A 15,089-nucleotide genomic window follows, 5' to 3' on the forward strand; every position below is an offset into this window, starting at 1 on the left:
TAATCTTTGAGCTAAATCTTTACTCTAGATTGCTAACATGCTCACAGTAATGATACTGATGTTAAGCATGTGTAACTACCTTGGTCTTTAGAGTGTATTAGCATGCTAAGTAGTACTAAAAAGAAAATATTACCAACAATCTCATTATTTTATTTTTATTCTAACCATATAATTTTCCTGTTTTCTGGTGGCCATGAATCAAATTTGTCCCGATCTATCAAGTAGATGGAGATATTGATAAGTAAAGCTTTGATTTGCTAGTTGCTCCAGAAAAGATGAACCTCAAGAGCGGTGGCCATGCTGAACTTTGCTGTGGGACTCAAATTCTGAAAACCTTTTTTAAATTAATCTCAAGAAGACCCATACCTAAATGAGTGTATCAAATCTGAACAAGTTTGAAAAATGTTCATCACTTTCTGAACTCCTCTTGTATTTTATGTAATTTAATCATCTGATATTTAGTCATAATAGGCCTGTAATCGAATTAACTATGTTAAACAAGATTCCCCTTTTCACCTAATTGTAAGTCTTCCAGTACCAGTACCTTCCAGTAATCCAGTTCCTGAATTATTTCTTAAAACTAATAACTGCACTAGCAGCTAAAACAAAACTTGTAACAAGCAAAAATAATGCTCATATATGCAATGTGTTTAAATCATGAAAAATAATTACATCAGTCTTATTCCATTGACTTAAACTAAATCTTACCACAGGTGAAATATTAAAATACTAGAGACAGGAAACATTCATAGATTTATTGAACACCACATTTTGCTCCTTTAAGAGGCAGAGTTCAGAGTTGACAGAGAGGGATTTCTCGCTTTTACAGGCCTATGGTCTGGAGCTTGTGTTGGCATGTGTTGTGCTGTTTCGAAGTGAAAGTAAATGGACTTGACCCGACTCAGTCTCTTCGTCTCGTCATTCCTGCACTCCCTCAATTGATTATTTTGTGCTCATCAGGAGGATGCCTGTAACTGATTCAGATAGACATAAGGGGGGCTGGTGGGCTAAATCTGAATGGTATTAAAGGATACTGTTTCAATTTTCTACTTATGTTCTAGAATTTATGAATGTCATTTTTCAGCGTACTGCTGCTACATTCAGTATTTAGGTGCAATGACGGTGAGCAAAAATCATATATGTATGTTAAACCCTGTCTGTCACAAAAATAACAGTGCTTTGTTATCACTGCCTGGTTTATTTTCAGTGGAAAGGTTCTTTTTCACAATAGGGTAGGATAGATGACTGCAATAAAACAACAAACAAAGTTAAGTACGATGCTTTTTCCTGTGGAGTTGGAATTGGATGTGCACACTACCCAACCTTTCTGCCCTTTAAGAATTATTTTTAGTTAAACTTGGTGTCTTACCCTCAGCAGTGGCATCCAGTAGAAGTTTCTCTGCACGGGGAGCTTGGGGTGTGTCTGCCCTGAACAAGTAACGAGTGACAGGAGGTTGTAGGCCCTCCTGTCCACTTGTCACCTCTGCCAGCTCACAGAATAGAGTCACCCTCTCCTGCAGGAGCTCCAGCATTTCGTGGTCCTTCTGCTGGAGGTCAGCTGTGGGTGATGGTTGAGGAATTATTAATCATGCATCCAAAGTATGATGAAAAACCTGCCTTTCTTTCTTTCTTACACCTGGTAAATCCTAACACTTACATGCTGTCACCTAACAGAGATACACGTGAAAGACCTATGTGCATGTACCACAATCCTCAAACACACACACACAGACATCTAACACAGATATAAGCAACAATGTGCTATGTGCCACCACACGGAAAAATGTGTGCACTCTGGTGTCTTTGCGTAGTAAACCAAGGACCAATCACATGCATATCATGGCCACAAACTGAGGAAAGGGTTGGCAGCTGCTGGTTTAACCCACTGATTCTCAAAGTTTTTTGTGTCAAGGAACCCTAAATTGATACACATTAGGTCACAGAACCAAGTGTTTGCCTTGGGAACCTCCATCTGAAACAATATTTATCGTTAAATTTGATTATGTAAGACCAGCATTCTATAATTGTCACCTACAGTCTACTCAAATAGCAAAAACAATTCCTATTTTCTGGGGGCTTCATGAAACTCGCTCAGGAACCCCTGGGGGTCCTTGGACCCCTGGTTAAAAAAGTGGTCGGTTAGTTACATTGCTGAACTACAGGGTAGTTGTACCTGAAAAATAAATGTTTGATAAACAGAAAAAGAAACAGAAAATTATGTGATGCTGTGATTGTAACAATTCATGTGAATTTGGGCATTCCCTGTGAAATCTGCAAAACCTTACAGTTTTGTCCAATCACTGCAACTTAACTGCAAATTTGACTGATTTTATTGTACAGCTGTGCACAGTGAATTGATCCACCCTGCTCCTCTCTTTCTCTCTCTGTTAACATGCTGATGCGTTTATTACACACAAAGTGACAGGGAGAACTGTCCGCATCACACCAAACATTTATGAACAGGTTTAATGACTAATTCTAGCCATTTTGGTTGTCCCTATGACCAGAATGCACTACCCAACCTTTCACAGTGAGTACACTTATCATTTCAGCCAAATTTAACAGACCAGTTAAAACACTTAACACAGATTACTGTATCAGGTAACTGAGCTTTTTAACTTCACAAACTACAAAGTGTCACAATCGCTGTCAAGCTGTCCGAGGCACACCAAGCTCCCACATACCTGAAAGTGAAGCTGTGAAGCACACCGTGTCTCTCTCTAATCTGTGTCTGCCTCTTTTGTAATGTACTCTATTCTTCCTGTTCATCACATTGTTTACAGTCAGGTCAGCCTGTTTCCATCCCATCCACCCTGATGTTTCTGAATATTTCTGACTGACACTGACTTATATGACAAAGAAAACTTCGGACCAGCTAAGATTGTTTTTTAAGTATCAGTTTTATTTTATGCCAGCCATGGCATTAAATCATGATGCGATCTTATGTAAATGTAAATTGAAAAAAAAAAAAAAAAAACTCATGTTAAAAGACACCTAAAAATATCACAACTTCCACCACAATTCTATAGAAAAGCTGCCCCAAATTCAGGCAATCCTTGAGACAGACCGTCACTGAAATGAGAACTTTCCTTGGCCATGGTACAAACAGTATCAAAACCAAAAAAGAAAAAGGAGAGACTTCTGATTCATTAGATTATAGTTGTGCAACTGCATTTCAAGTCAGTTGAAAGATGCAAGTAGACACAACATAAATTTCTCATGACAAGTTGCTGGGTACCTATAACTATTGTGCAGTTGGCTGTAGACACCAACTTGTGTCTAAAAAAGTGAGTGAAAACATAACTTTAGTGGTCGGGAGTCTGTATATTTTTTGCTAATGTTTGTGGTTTTGTTTATAAGGTTTCTATTAACCATACTCACTAAGATCATTTCAGTACCAAATAGCATCCCCCAAATTTTCACTGTGCTAAGAAACTTCAGCAGTACTTGGTGGATATTTGGAAATTTGGGCACACTATGAGCACTATAATTATTTTTATTACTATATAAATGATCAAATTTAAAAGAACACCTAAATGCCAAATGGTTTTTGTATTGACAGCAAAAAGTCTGCAAAACAAAATCCACTCAAAACAAAAAAAGGGACATAGGTTGTTTAAAGTTGCTAGCTCACTGCTGGTTTGGTAGGGGAATTATTCCCTCCTACTTCAAAAGAGAAAACAGCTAACATGACACCATATTAAACTGAATAATGAACTGAAAATGTTCAGAATTCAGGCTACTTTTAATTGCTTCTACTTGGACTGTTCTTTAAATCTCAGACTCATTGGCAGATTACTGCTACATTAACTATTTGTGTCTCATCAACTGGTCAAAAAGGGAGTATGAATATTATATTAAAATGAAGCATGAATTGTTGAAATTGTTAAAATGAGTCGGACTGTGTGCTCTTTGAAGAGATATACAGTACAGTGCCACATGTTAATGCTCCTTGATTTAGTCATCAGTGTTTGTCTCCTGACCTTTGAGTCTCCTAAGATGAGCCTTGTGTTCAGTCTCAATGAGCGGGAACTCCTCTCTCGATGGGCACCTGAACAAACAAGAGCATGCACCACACAAATCCTGTTAGCAATAATGTAATGGTGGTTTGGTTTTACTTACATAGGTCTAGTCATCAATTTCAAAAGTTAGGATTTTTTAAAAAATTGATTGTACATAAATAACATGACTCAAAAAAATGGATGAGTAAATAGTGGTATATACAACATGCCTAACATACAATAACTGCAACATATGACAACCGACCGAATAACAACAGCAGCTGGGGTTTTTGGGGAGCTATGAGAATACGTGTTCTCATCCGAACTTGTCACATGGTGCCTCTCTGTCAGTGAACTGTGTGAACTGTGTGTCAACTCATTAAATTTTAGGTTTCCAGGATGCTGTTAGGGTGATGGCAAAAAATGCACATGATGGGATGATATCGTGGTGGGATTATGGTGTGGAGTCTGTTACCATGGTGTCAACGAATGCACACGGTGGGAAGAAGCAGCACAGTCCTTACACAACAGCACAGACTGTCATGATGGTTAGGAATGGGCAACAAAGTTACGGATGCTTAGATTCAGGCAAAAGCGGCACATGGTAAGGTGTAGAAAAAAATCCCGACACATTCAAATGTGAAGCAAACTCTAGACTACCTGTTGCCATTTTGTCCTGCTGCCTTCTCAAGTGATGCTGGTTATGGTTAAAAATGGTTAATATTCCAGGCATTGATCAATCACACAATCAATTTGAGGGTCACAGCAGCAGGCTACAAGACTTTTTCAATGGAGTCTGGGGACATGACGCTACAAACTGACATTTCTCACTGTTGACAGGCATGACCTCAACTTTTTTCATTGCTCCAGTGATATGGTGAGGTGTCAGTCAATGATATGGTTTGTTTTTAGTGGTGGTACTGTGTTATTTAGGATAGTTGCTAGCTTGATGTAAATTATTGTGCAAAAAGGGATGATAAGGAGCAGTGAAATGTGATGTTAAAATGGGGCTCATAATCATAGATACTTTTATGACTAAATACAAATTTTAGATGACGTTCAGTTGAGGTGCTTTGTGGGCAGTAACATCCTGTAACAACAACTTCATTAACGAGTGCCTGAGCAATACTTCAACAGCGACTCTGTGATAATACAGCTAGGAACTCTGTTGGCCTGTCGCTTGTAGTGTGTAAGTAGATTAGAAAAATGTTGGCAAGTAAACCCTGTAAATTAGTTCCTGTTTTATTCCTATTAGTATCACTGAACTCTTTTTGGTATTATTATTATTATTATTATATTTAAAGTTAACCATTTTCATCTTTCTCACCACCACCAGGTGTAGTTCTGATTGGCAAAGAAAGGACAGATTGGCAATCTAGAGTTAATGTTACGTTGCTGTTGTTCACATTGCGGAGAAATAAAGACTCAACCCAAATAACCCTCTCTGCTGCTCTGTCTAGATGACAATGTTGCTTTGGGATCAGAGAAGGGTCAGTATTTTCATATTTTTACATTTAAGTTCTTGTTTAACTCTAAAAACATCCTCAGTTTTGGAAAACACATAGAACAAACCAGATGACTATTCAAAGGTCAGTTTGAATGATTGATATTGATATTTAATTTTTTTGATTTGTTGTAACCTGGATGTTGCTCCTACGGGTTAGGGTTAGAAACTTTTGATGGCTCACACCTCTGGAGAGGAGACAGACTTCCTGTAGCAGCTGGAATTCAGCCAGAGCTAACCCGCTAAGCAAATGAGGGGTGTCTATTTCTATTTATAGGCACATAAAAGAAAGCCATTTTTTCTTTTTCCAATTTTTATTATCAAAACAAACAAACAAACAATGCTTTTAATCACATTCACAAGCTAATGAAACAGCCATCAGGAGCAATTTGATGTTCATTCTTTGGCCCAAGGATAATTTGACATGTTGACAGAAGCAGCCAGGTACCGAGCCACCAACCTTGCATATAGAGGAGCACTCGCTCTGTCACCTGAGCCACAGCTGCCCCTAATGGTAGTGATTTTGGATTTTTAAAACTGTTATCTTAAAACTGGTTGTTCAGTTATTCATCTTTTAGTCTATGATGGTACACTCACATGCCATATGTAGGTAGAAAAATTTGTTGGTGGATCATTCCCTCTGTCAGTACTGCTTGTAAAGAGATGTCTTCCAAACTGGAATAGTGTAATAAGAGACTGAAAACAAATCATTATCTAACTCATTTTATTTTCCTCAGAAATTTACAATGAGGTCTGTGGATTTTCGTTTTAAATATTTAATTTAAAGGGGCCCTATTATACTTTTCCCCCTATCTTAATTGTTTTGTATAGCCTTTCTGTGCTTGTGAAAGGTCTCCCAAGTAATAAAGCCCAAAGTCCAAGCCAAAGGGAGCTCTTTCTACCTCAAAAGACACTGCTCCTAAGCTGCCTGAAACAGCTCATTTGAGTTTCAGTGTATTTCGGTAACTTGGTGGCATCACATTGTAACGAATAGAAAAGAATGTGCATAAAGAGAGCCAGCTGACCAAACAGAGCAGACTGGGCTTCTTGGGAGGCGGGACATAAGTTCAGATGGACTGTTTCAGAGAGAAGTGCTGCAGCAAAGGGCAGTGTGAGACACATTATGTGTTTTTTGTACATTGAAGCATGTAAACCTATTCTAGTTTACCCCCAAAATACAAATATAATTCCAAAAATGAGCATTATATGGCCTCTCATCCAGAGATCCTTGAAAAGACCGCAGGTACATATTTATTAACAAAGACCAGATGGTAGGTTTATTCACCTGAAAGAGTTGACACATGTCTAATGGTGGGGACAGGAACCTGAATTTGTAGTCATTTTAATTATCAAATACATTTAATCAATCAATAAAAAATTTAATTAAAACAAAATCAATAAAAAGTGAAAAGCTGAATATTTTATTAAATATCATTAAATTATCGTTTATTCAATCTTCTTTTCACTTGATGGACTATCTGGGGACATTTCCAATGACTGAGTGTCCATACATCTTTGCTCTCTGGATTTTCTCTGGTTATGTTTTTAATTCTATATCTTTTTCTTCTGTTCTCTTTCAATTAAATCCTTGGTTTGCTTAATTGTTATTTCCTCAACTCTGTTTCCATCTTTGTTACTCGTCTTGCAATTTCCTCTTTTTATTCTGGTTGTGCACTGATTCTTTCTCTTCTCTATTTTTTTTTTTTTTGGTACTCTGTTCCTCTCTCTTTGTTACTCTAGTGAAAGATGCCTTGCCATGCTGGACCAAAACACACAACAAGAGCACTATATTTAATCACATTTACCCATACGGCTATAGAATTTGGGAGTCTAGAGTAGAGCATTCTTAAGTAGAGTATGCTCAGCCCTGTGTTTCCTGAATCTTATACTACCTCAGCCCTATGTTCCCTAAAACTTATGTTCGCACTGCCCTGTTTCCTCAGTCTTATGTTCCTTCCACCCTGACTCTCATTTTCCCATCTCCCCTATGTTCCCTGAGTCTTACACTGCCTCAGCCCCATGTTTGCTTAAACTTATGTTCCCGTTGCCATATTCTCCAGTAATCTTACTGCTACCTCAGCCCTTAATCTCATGTTCTCTCTAACTTTGCCCAAGCTATCAGTCTGCATATAGGGGACACTGTGGCTCAGAGGCAGAGCAGATCATCCTCCAATTGCAAGGTTGGTGGTTCAATCCCCAGCTCCTCCAATCAACATATCAAAGTATCCTTGGGCAAGATACTGAACAATATGCTCCTGGTGCCTGTTCTATCAGTTTGTGAGTGCGTGTGAATGGAAACTGAGTAGCAGGTGGCACCTTGTACAGCAGTCTCAGCCATCAGTCTATGCATTTCTCTTTAATGTGGTTCAGTATTTGACTTGCTAGACTGTTTTGCTGAAAATTTTACAAATATTTTACAGATAGCTGTCATAGGAGGGTGTTATATAATAAAAACTTGACAAACACAAAAAAAACATGATTTAATATTAAATCTAAGTCAAAAAAATCTAAGATTTCTTAAAGTTATGTAAAAAGAAACAGAAAAGAAAAGAAAAAAAGTCTAATTAAAAATCAGCCAAAAAATTACAACTAACAAATCAAAACTGGAATTTAATATATCTTTTATTTCTCCTTCAGAAAGAAAATCTGACAGAGCTGATATCTGACATTGGTGACACACTATGCATTTATTTATAAAATCCTATAGGAGTTTATGTAGTAGCCATGTTGTTAGTTCTGTAATGCTATATGCAAACAGAACCAACTTCAGGAGAATAAAATGATCAAAGAAATTACTAAAAAAATTGAATGTGGTGTTGACATGTTAAAGGTTTGACAAAGGAAATCTAAACATGGACACAAAACATATACACATATAAACAAAAAATGGGGACCCAGATTTAGATAGATCATCATAATCACGCCAAAATATATATATGAAGGCCTATATTATGCCTTTTATATTACTGTGTAGTGTCAGTTTTAATATTAAAGCCCTTTATCACAAACCACAATTTGCCTCAGAGAGCAAAATGGTAGAAACCTCAGGAAGAGCGACTGAGGAGGGATCCCTCCTTCCAGGACAGACAATAGATGTGCAATAGATGTTGTAAATAACAATTAAATTACAGTAATGACATAAAGGAAAAAGAAAGAGAGCAAGATAGAGAGGAAGGAAGATAGAAGCAGAGAGGGGTAGAGATGCTCAGCAATAATGGTAATAATAACATAATATATAACAATTGTGATAGACACAAAATTAATAAATGCAATTTATGATAGCAAGTGATGTTAAATGCAAATATCGTAACATAACAGTTCCATGTGTATATCAACACTGGAGGCATGACTAATAATAATGGCAGTAGAAATTGGCGTCAAGCAGGATCACGGCATTGGCACAACCAAGGCCAACAACACAGACTGTCATGTCTGCTCCACTGTTACTTCCTCTCACTCACCTCTCCATTAATCACGCCGATCATCTCCACCTGTGGTGTTTCCCTGTCTCTCCCTCTGCCTGGCTGCACCCTCGTCAACAGTAATCACACTCACCTGTTGTCAATCCCCACTCCTGCATTTAACCTGTCCTGTGTCATCCTCACTGCCAGATTGTTCTTTGCCATGCAAGACTATCCAGCGTTATTTTCCTGCCTGATATCCTGTTGCCGAACCTGCTTGTCCCTGACCAACCTGCTCTGTCACCATCCTGGCATTCCAACCTACCTTCCATCTTCTGGTTCCGAGAACAATCTGGTTCTCTTTACAATCTGTGTTATCCTGATCCCTGGTCGCAGAGAAGGGGAGATATTCTGCGAGCCTGACTGCCTGCCTTTCTCCATGGACTGGCTGAATACATCAAGGACGAGTTGGTCTCCCATGAGATTCCTGCGACATTAGACGGGGTCATTGAACTAGCCACCCGGATCGACCTCCATGTCCAGACCCGCAGGCAAGAGAGGCGTCTGGAGGCGCCTCGTCTCCATCCTCCGACCCACTCCCGAGCAGTTCACAGCAGTCCACCAACCGTCCAGCAGACTGAGGAACATGTACCCATTCAGCTGGGCCGGGCATCTCTGACCCCGGAGGAGCAGGAACGCAGATGCCGGGGCCGCCTGTGTATGTACTGTGGGGAGGCTGGGCACTTTGTTTCAGGCTGTCCAGTAAAGGTCCAAGCTCACCAGTAACCGGAGAGGTACTGGTGAGTGTCACTGCCCTTCCTCTACAAAACCCAAGACTTTTGCTGCAGGCCCAACTTCTTCTCCCAAGTGGTTCCCATTCCCTGGCCGCACCGGTGGATTCAGGTGCTGAAGCCAACATCATCGGTGAGGATCTCCTTGGTGATCGCCTCCTCCCTGCCTCCTCACTGACCTTATGACTGTACCATAGACCTGTTGCCGGGACCTTTCCCCACAGAGGCCGTCTGTTCTCCCTGTCCGCCCCTGAGAAAAAGGCCATGGAGGCTTACATTACCAACTGCCTGGCTGCAGGCAGGTATCTGGTCATGCCCTTTTGCCTCACCAATGCCCTGGCTGTCTTCCAGGCATTGGTCAACGATGTCCTTTGGGACATGCTCAACAGGTTTGTGTTCGTGTACCTTGGTGACATCCTGATCTTCTCCCAGTCCCGTGAAGAACACATTGGACACATCCAGGTCGTCCTCCAACAGCTCCCGGAGAACTTACTTTTTGTTAAGGCAGAAAAATGTGAATTTCATGTCTCCTCAGTGCCATTCCTGGGCTTCATTGTGGCAGAGGGCGGTCTCCAGATGGATCCGGCCAAGGTCTCCATGGTTTCCTCCTGGCCCATCCCCGAGACCTGCAAACAGCTGGAGCAGTTCCTGGGCTTTGCCAACTTTTACCACCACTTCATCCGCAACTACAGTTCCGTGGCTGCCTCTCTCACCGCCCTTCCAGTGGACTCCAGTGGCTGGTGAGGCGTTCCTGACCCTGAAGGCCCTGTTCACCTCTGCCTCTGTCCTCACCTCTGCTCCTGTCCTCCAGACCCCTGACCCTGACCTGTGATAGAAGTGGACGCATCAGACACTGGGATTGGGGCGGTCCTCTCTCAAAGGGCCGTTTCGGACCAGAAGCTCCATCCCTGCATGCTCTGTTGGCGGTCAAGGTGGCTTTGGAGGAGTGGCAGCACTGGCTGGTGGGTGCCAAAGAACCCTTTTTGGTATTGACTGACCATAAAAATTTGGAATATATCCGTTCTACAAAGAGACTGAACTCTCGCCAGGCCTGTTGGGTCCTATACTTCACCAGGTTCCACTTCACCTTCTCCTATTGGCCAGGCTCCTGCAATGTCAAACCAAATGCCTTTTCCCGCCAGTTCCAGAGGGAGGAAAGCCCCGCGGATGATCTGGCACCCATTCTTACTTCCCCATGCGTTGTCACCTCCCTCACCTGGGACATTGAGGAGAGGGTGAGGTCGGCTGTCGAGACCCAGCCAGGTCCCAGTTCCTGCCCCGTCGACCGCCTGTACGTTCCTGAAGCCCTGCGAACGGAGGTTCTTCAATGGGTCTATGTCTCCCGGTTCACCTGCCATCCTGGCTCTAAACGTAACTTGGACGCGCTCCGCTGGTGGTTCTGGTGGCCCTCCATGGAAGAGGACTCATGGTTTTGTGAAGGCCTGTCCTGAATGCTGTCAGCACAAGAGCTCCCACCAGGCCCCAGCGGGTCTCCTCCAGCCCCTTCCCATTCCTAACTGTCCCTGGTCTCACATATCTCTGGACTTTGTCACCGGTCTGCCCTCCTCTCACGGCCACACCACTATCCTCATGGTTGTGGATCATTTTAGTAAAATGGCCCATTTCATCCTGCTCCCCAAGTTATCTTCCGCCAAGAAGATGGACCAGCTGGTGCTCCTCCACATCTTCCGCCTCCATGGCATCCCAGTCGATGTTGTTTCTGACCAGGGACCACAGTTCTCCTCCGTATTGTGGAGGGAGTTCTGCAAGCTCCTGGGGGCCACAGCTAGTCTCTCTTCAGGGTTTGACCCCCAGTCTAACGGGCAGACAGAGACGGCTAATCAAGGGATGGAGATCGGCCTCCGCTGTATGGTCTCTAGTGACCCATCTTCCTGGTTCCTGCAGCTTCCCTGGACCGAGTACACCCACAACACCCTGACCATTTCTTCCATGGGTCTCTCCCCTTTCCAGTGTGCTTACAGCTACCAGCCCCCTCGTTCCCAACCTTGGAGAGAGAGTCAGCCTGCCCTTCAGCCCAAACTTTTATCCGCCACAGTCGGCAAACCTGGGTCCAAGCACATGCCGCCCTCCAGCGTTCTGTGCGGGCCAACCGCCAGTGTTCCCCAGCCCCTGTCTACCAAGTGGGCCAGAAGGTGTGGCTCTCAACTCACAACCTGCCACTCCGGGTAGAGTCCCAAAAGCTGACGCACAGGTTCATCGGTCCATTTCCTATCCAACGGATCATCAGCCCGACTGTAGTACAGCTCCAGCTCCCACGCACTATGCGGGTCCATCCCACCCTCCATGTGTCCAAGCTCAAGCACGAGAGCCCGCTGTCCCCTGTGCTACCACCTCCTCCTCCTCACCTGGTTGATGGGTCCAGCTTTCACACTCCGGCGCCTGGTCCGGTCTCGTTGTCATGGGAGGGGGCTCCAGTATCTCGTTGACCTGGAGGGGTACGGTCCGGAGGAGAGGTCCTGGGTCCCTTCCCGGCACATCCTGGATCTGGACCTCATCACCGACTTCCATCGTCGCCACCCTGACCAGCCTGCCGGCTCCGCCGCACCAGTCCTTGTCAACCTGGCATCGCTTTGTTCCTGCCTGCCGTTCCTGAGGGGAAATCCCCAACTGCGGCCTCGTCAGCCGATGAGGAGGTTGCCCCTGACTATGCTTCTGGCATCCTGGCTGCTGACTCAACCAGATTGGACTCTCTGGGTGCCTGATCCCGCCATCCTGTCCTTCCCCCCTCCGCCCATCTGGGTTGAGGTTTTTTTCCCCCCTTATTGTTTGTGGTGTTGTTTGTGGTTTATCCGTTTCTGTTTTCTTTTTTTTTCTTTTCCTTTTGGGATGTTGGGGGCCGTCCCTTGTGTGGGGGGTTCTGTCATGTCTGCTCCACTGCCGCTTCCTCTCTCACCTCTCTTTTAATCACAACAATCATCTCCACCTGTGGTGTTTCCCTGTCTCTCCCTCTGCCTGGCTGCACCCTTGTCAATGGCAATCACACTCATCTGTTGTCAATGCCCACCCTGCATTTAACCTGTCCTGTGTCTCATCCTCACTGCCAGATTGTTCTTTGCCATGCAAGACTATCCAGTATTATTTTCCTGCCTGATCTCCTGTTGCCGAACCTGCTTGTCCCTGATCAACCTGCTCTCTCCCCGTCCCGGTAATCCGACCTGCCTTCCATCTTCTGGTTCTGAGTTTAATCTGTGTTATCCTGATCCCTGGTCGCAGAGAAGGGGAGATATTCTGCGAGCCTGCCTGCCTGCGAGATTCGCCACTGCTGGGAAGAAATCAACTGATCTCCGCAGCTTGCCTGCTCCGCTGTCCCGGCGGGTTTCCTACCTGCGCCTCCTCGTGAATCTGGCACGGTTCGGGGATCGATTCGGTGGGTCATCTGCACCGACGTTCGGCTCGGTGGACTTTCAATCAAGTGTGAATTTTTCTGCCAGTATCATTAAAAGAAAAAAAAAAAAACATTGAAGACTGTTTCTGTTTCATATGTTGCTTGTGGGTCCAAGTACTAGCCCTGACACAGACAGGACCACAGCAACAGCACAACCAAGACCATAATCCAGGCTGAGTCAGGGGTACAGTATCAGTGCAGCCACAACAAGAGCACAGCCAAAGGCAGTATCACAGCATCAGCACAGCCATCATCACGATCAAGGCGCAGCCATGATCTGGGAAAGCTACTAAGCAAGGGAGAACAAATGCTCCGGAGGAGAAGCCAAGTTAGTGTCGTGAAGTAAGAAAACATGAGCGTTTGCAGATGGAGGGAGTGAAAAAAGGAAAAAGGGGGTCCCCCAGCAGACTAAACCAATGTCACCAGGAGCTGGTCCAAGGCAAGCCTGAGCCAAACATTATTGTAAGCTTTATCACAGAGGAAAGTCTTAAGTCTACCCTTAAATCTGGATAGGGTGTCTGCCTCCCTGACTGAAACGGGAAGATGGTTCCATAAAAGAGGAGCGCGTTAGCTGAGAGCAGCGTGGTAGCTGAAGGCTCTGGCTCCCATCCTACTTTTGGAGACATTAGGAACCATAAGTAACGCTGCCTGATGGCTGAGGATCTATGAGCTGAGAAAGATAAAAAGGAACCTAACCATTTAGAGCTTTGTAAGTAAAGAGAGGGATTTTAAATTCAATTCTGGATTTTACAGGGAGCTAGCGCAAAGAAGCTAAAACAGGAGAGATATGATCCCTTTTCTTGGTTCCCGTTAATGCATGTGCAGCAGCGTTCTGGACCAGTTGGAGAGACTTTAGAGACTTGTTGGGGCGATAATAGGGAGTTACAGTAATCCAGCCTAGAAGCAACAAATGCTGCCACAAATTTTTCGGTGTCAGTTTGAGACAGGATATACCTAATTTCTTGAATATAACACAAGTGAAAGACAGCAGTCCTTGAACTTTTTTTTATATGAGAGGCAAAAGATAATCTTGATTACATATATTTCTGAGGTTCCTTAAGGTTGTGCTGGAGGCCAAGGCAGTGCCATCCAGAGAAATTTTATCCTTGTAAATAGATTTTCTGAGTTGTTTGGGGCCAAGTACAATAACTTCAGATTTGTCTGAATTTTACATCAGGAAATTGAGGTTCATCCAGGCTTTTATGGCCATTAAGACATGCTTGTAGTTTAGATAACTGATCAGTTTCATCTGGCTTCATAGATAGATACAGTTGTGTATCATCTGCATAACAATGGAAATTTACAGAGTGATTTCTAACAATGTTGCCTAGGGGAAGCATATATAAAGTGAATAGGATTGGTCCGAGCACAGAACCTTGTGGTACTCCGAAACAGACCTTAGTATGCACGGAGGATTGATCATTAATATGAACAAACTGAGCGCGATCTGATAAGTGTGATTTAAATCAGCTTAGTGCCATTTCTTTAAGGTAAATCAAGTGTTCCAGTCTGTGCAGTAGGATTTGATGGTCAATGGTGTCAAATGCAGCACTGAGATCTAATAAAATTAATACAGAGACCAATCCTTTATCAGAGGCAATCAATAAGTCATTAGAAATTTTTAGTAGTGCCGTCTCTGTACTATGATGCACTCTAAATCCTGACTGAAGGGGAAATTAGATATCAGTGTATACCTCTGGATCGAGAATGGTCTTCTTTAGAAGAGGTTTTAATGACAGCTACTTTAAAGGACTGTAATACATAGCCTGTTAATAAAGACACATTGAAACTATCTAATAAAGAATTGTCATTTAAGGGTAAAACTTCCTTCAGTAGCCTAGTCAGGAATGTGTCTATCAGGCAATGGCTTGCATGTAGAAATCGATAAAATGAGTTGGTGAAGGTCAATGGGGGAAAAACAGTCTAAATAAATGTCAGGCCGTACTGCCATTTCCAAATGACCTGTGTATGAGGTCAGATCTGTTG

The 15,089-nt window shown here is 43.1% G+C and overlaps 1 protein-coding gene across 2 annotated transcripts in view; it reads right to left on the bottom strand.

Annotated features, from left to right (window-relative positions):
- arhgef1a (Rho guanine nucleotide exchange factor (GEF) 1a) overlaps positions 1–15,089 on the bottom strand; it is an 87,210-nt gene that overhangs the window by 17,368 nt on the left and 54,753 nt on the right. For both annotated transcript variants that reach the window (XM_042506973.1, XM_042506972.1), the window contains exons 15-16: positions 3,984–4,051; positions 1,370–1,558 (exon numbers count right to left, since the gene is read on the bottom strand). In XM_042506973.1, coding sequence (XP_042362907.1) covers positions 1,370–1,558; positions 3,984–4,051 — 257 coding nt within the window. The remainder of the gene's footprint in view (positions 1–1,369; positions 1,559–3,983; positions 4,052–15,089) is intronic.

The sequence above is a fragment of the Plectropomus leopardus genome, chromosome 18 (genome assembly GCF_008729295.1).
Source record: "Plectropomus leopardus isolate mb chromosome 18, YSFRI_Pleo_2.0, whole genome shotgun sequence".
NCBI classification, from domain to species: Eukaryota; Metazoa; Chordata; class Actinopteri; order Perciformes; family Serranidae; genus Plectropomus; species Plectropomus leopardus.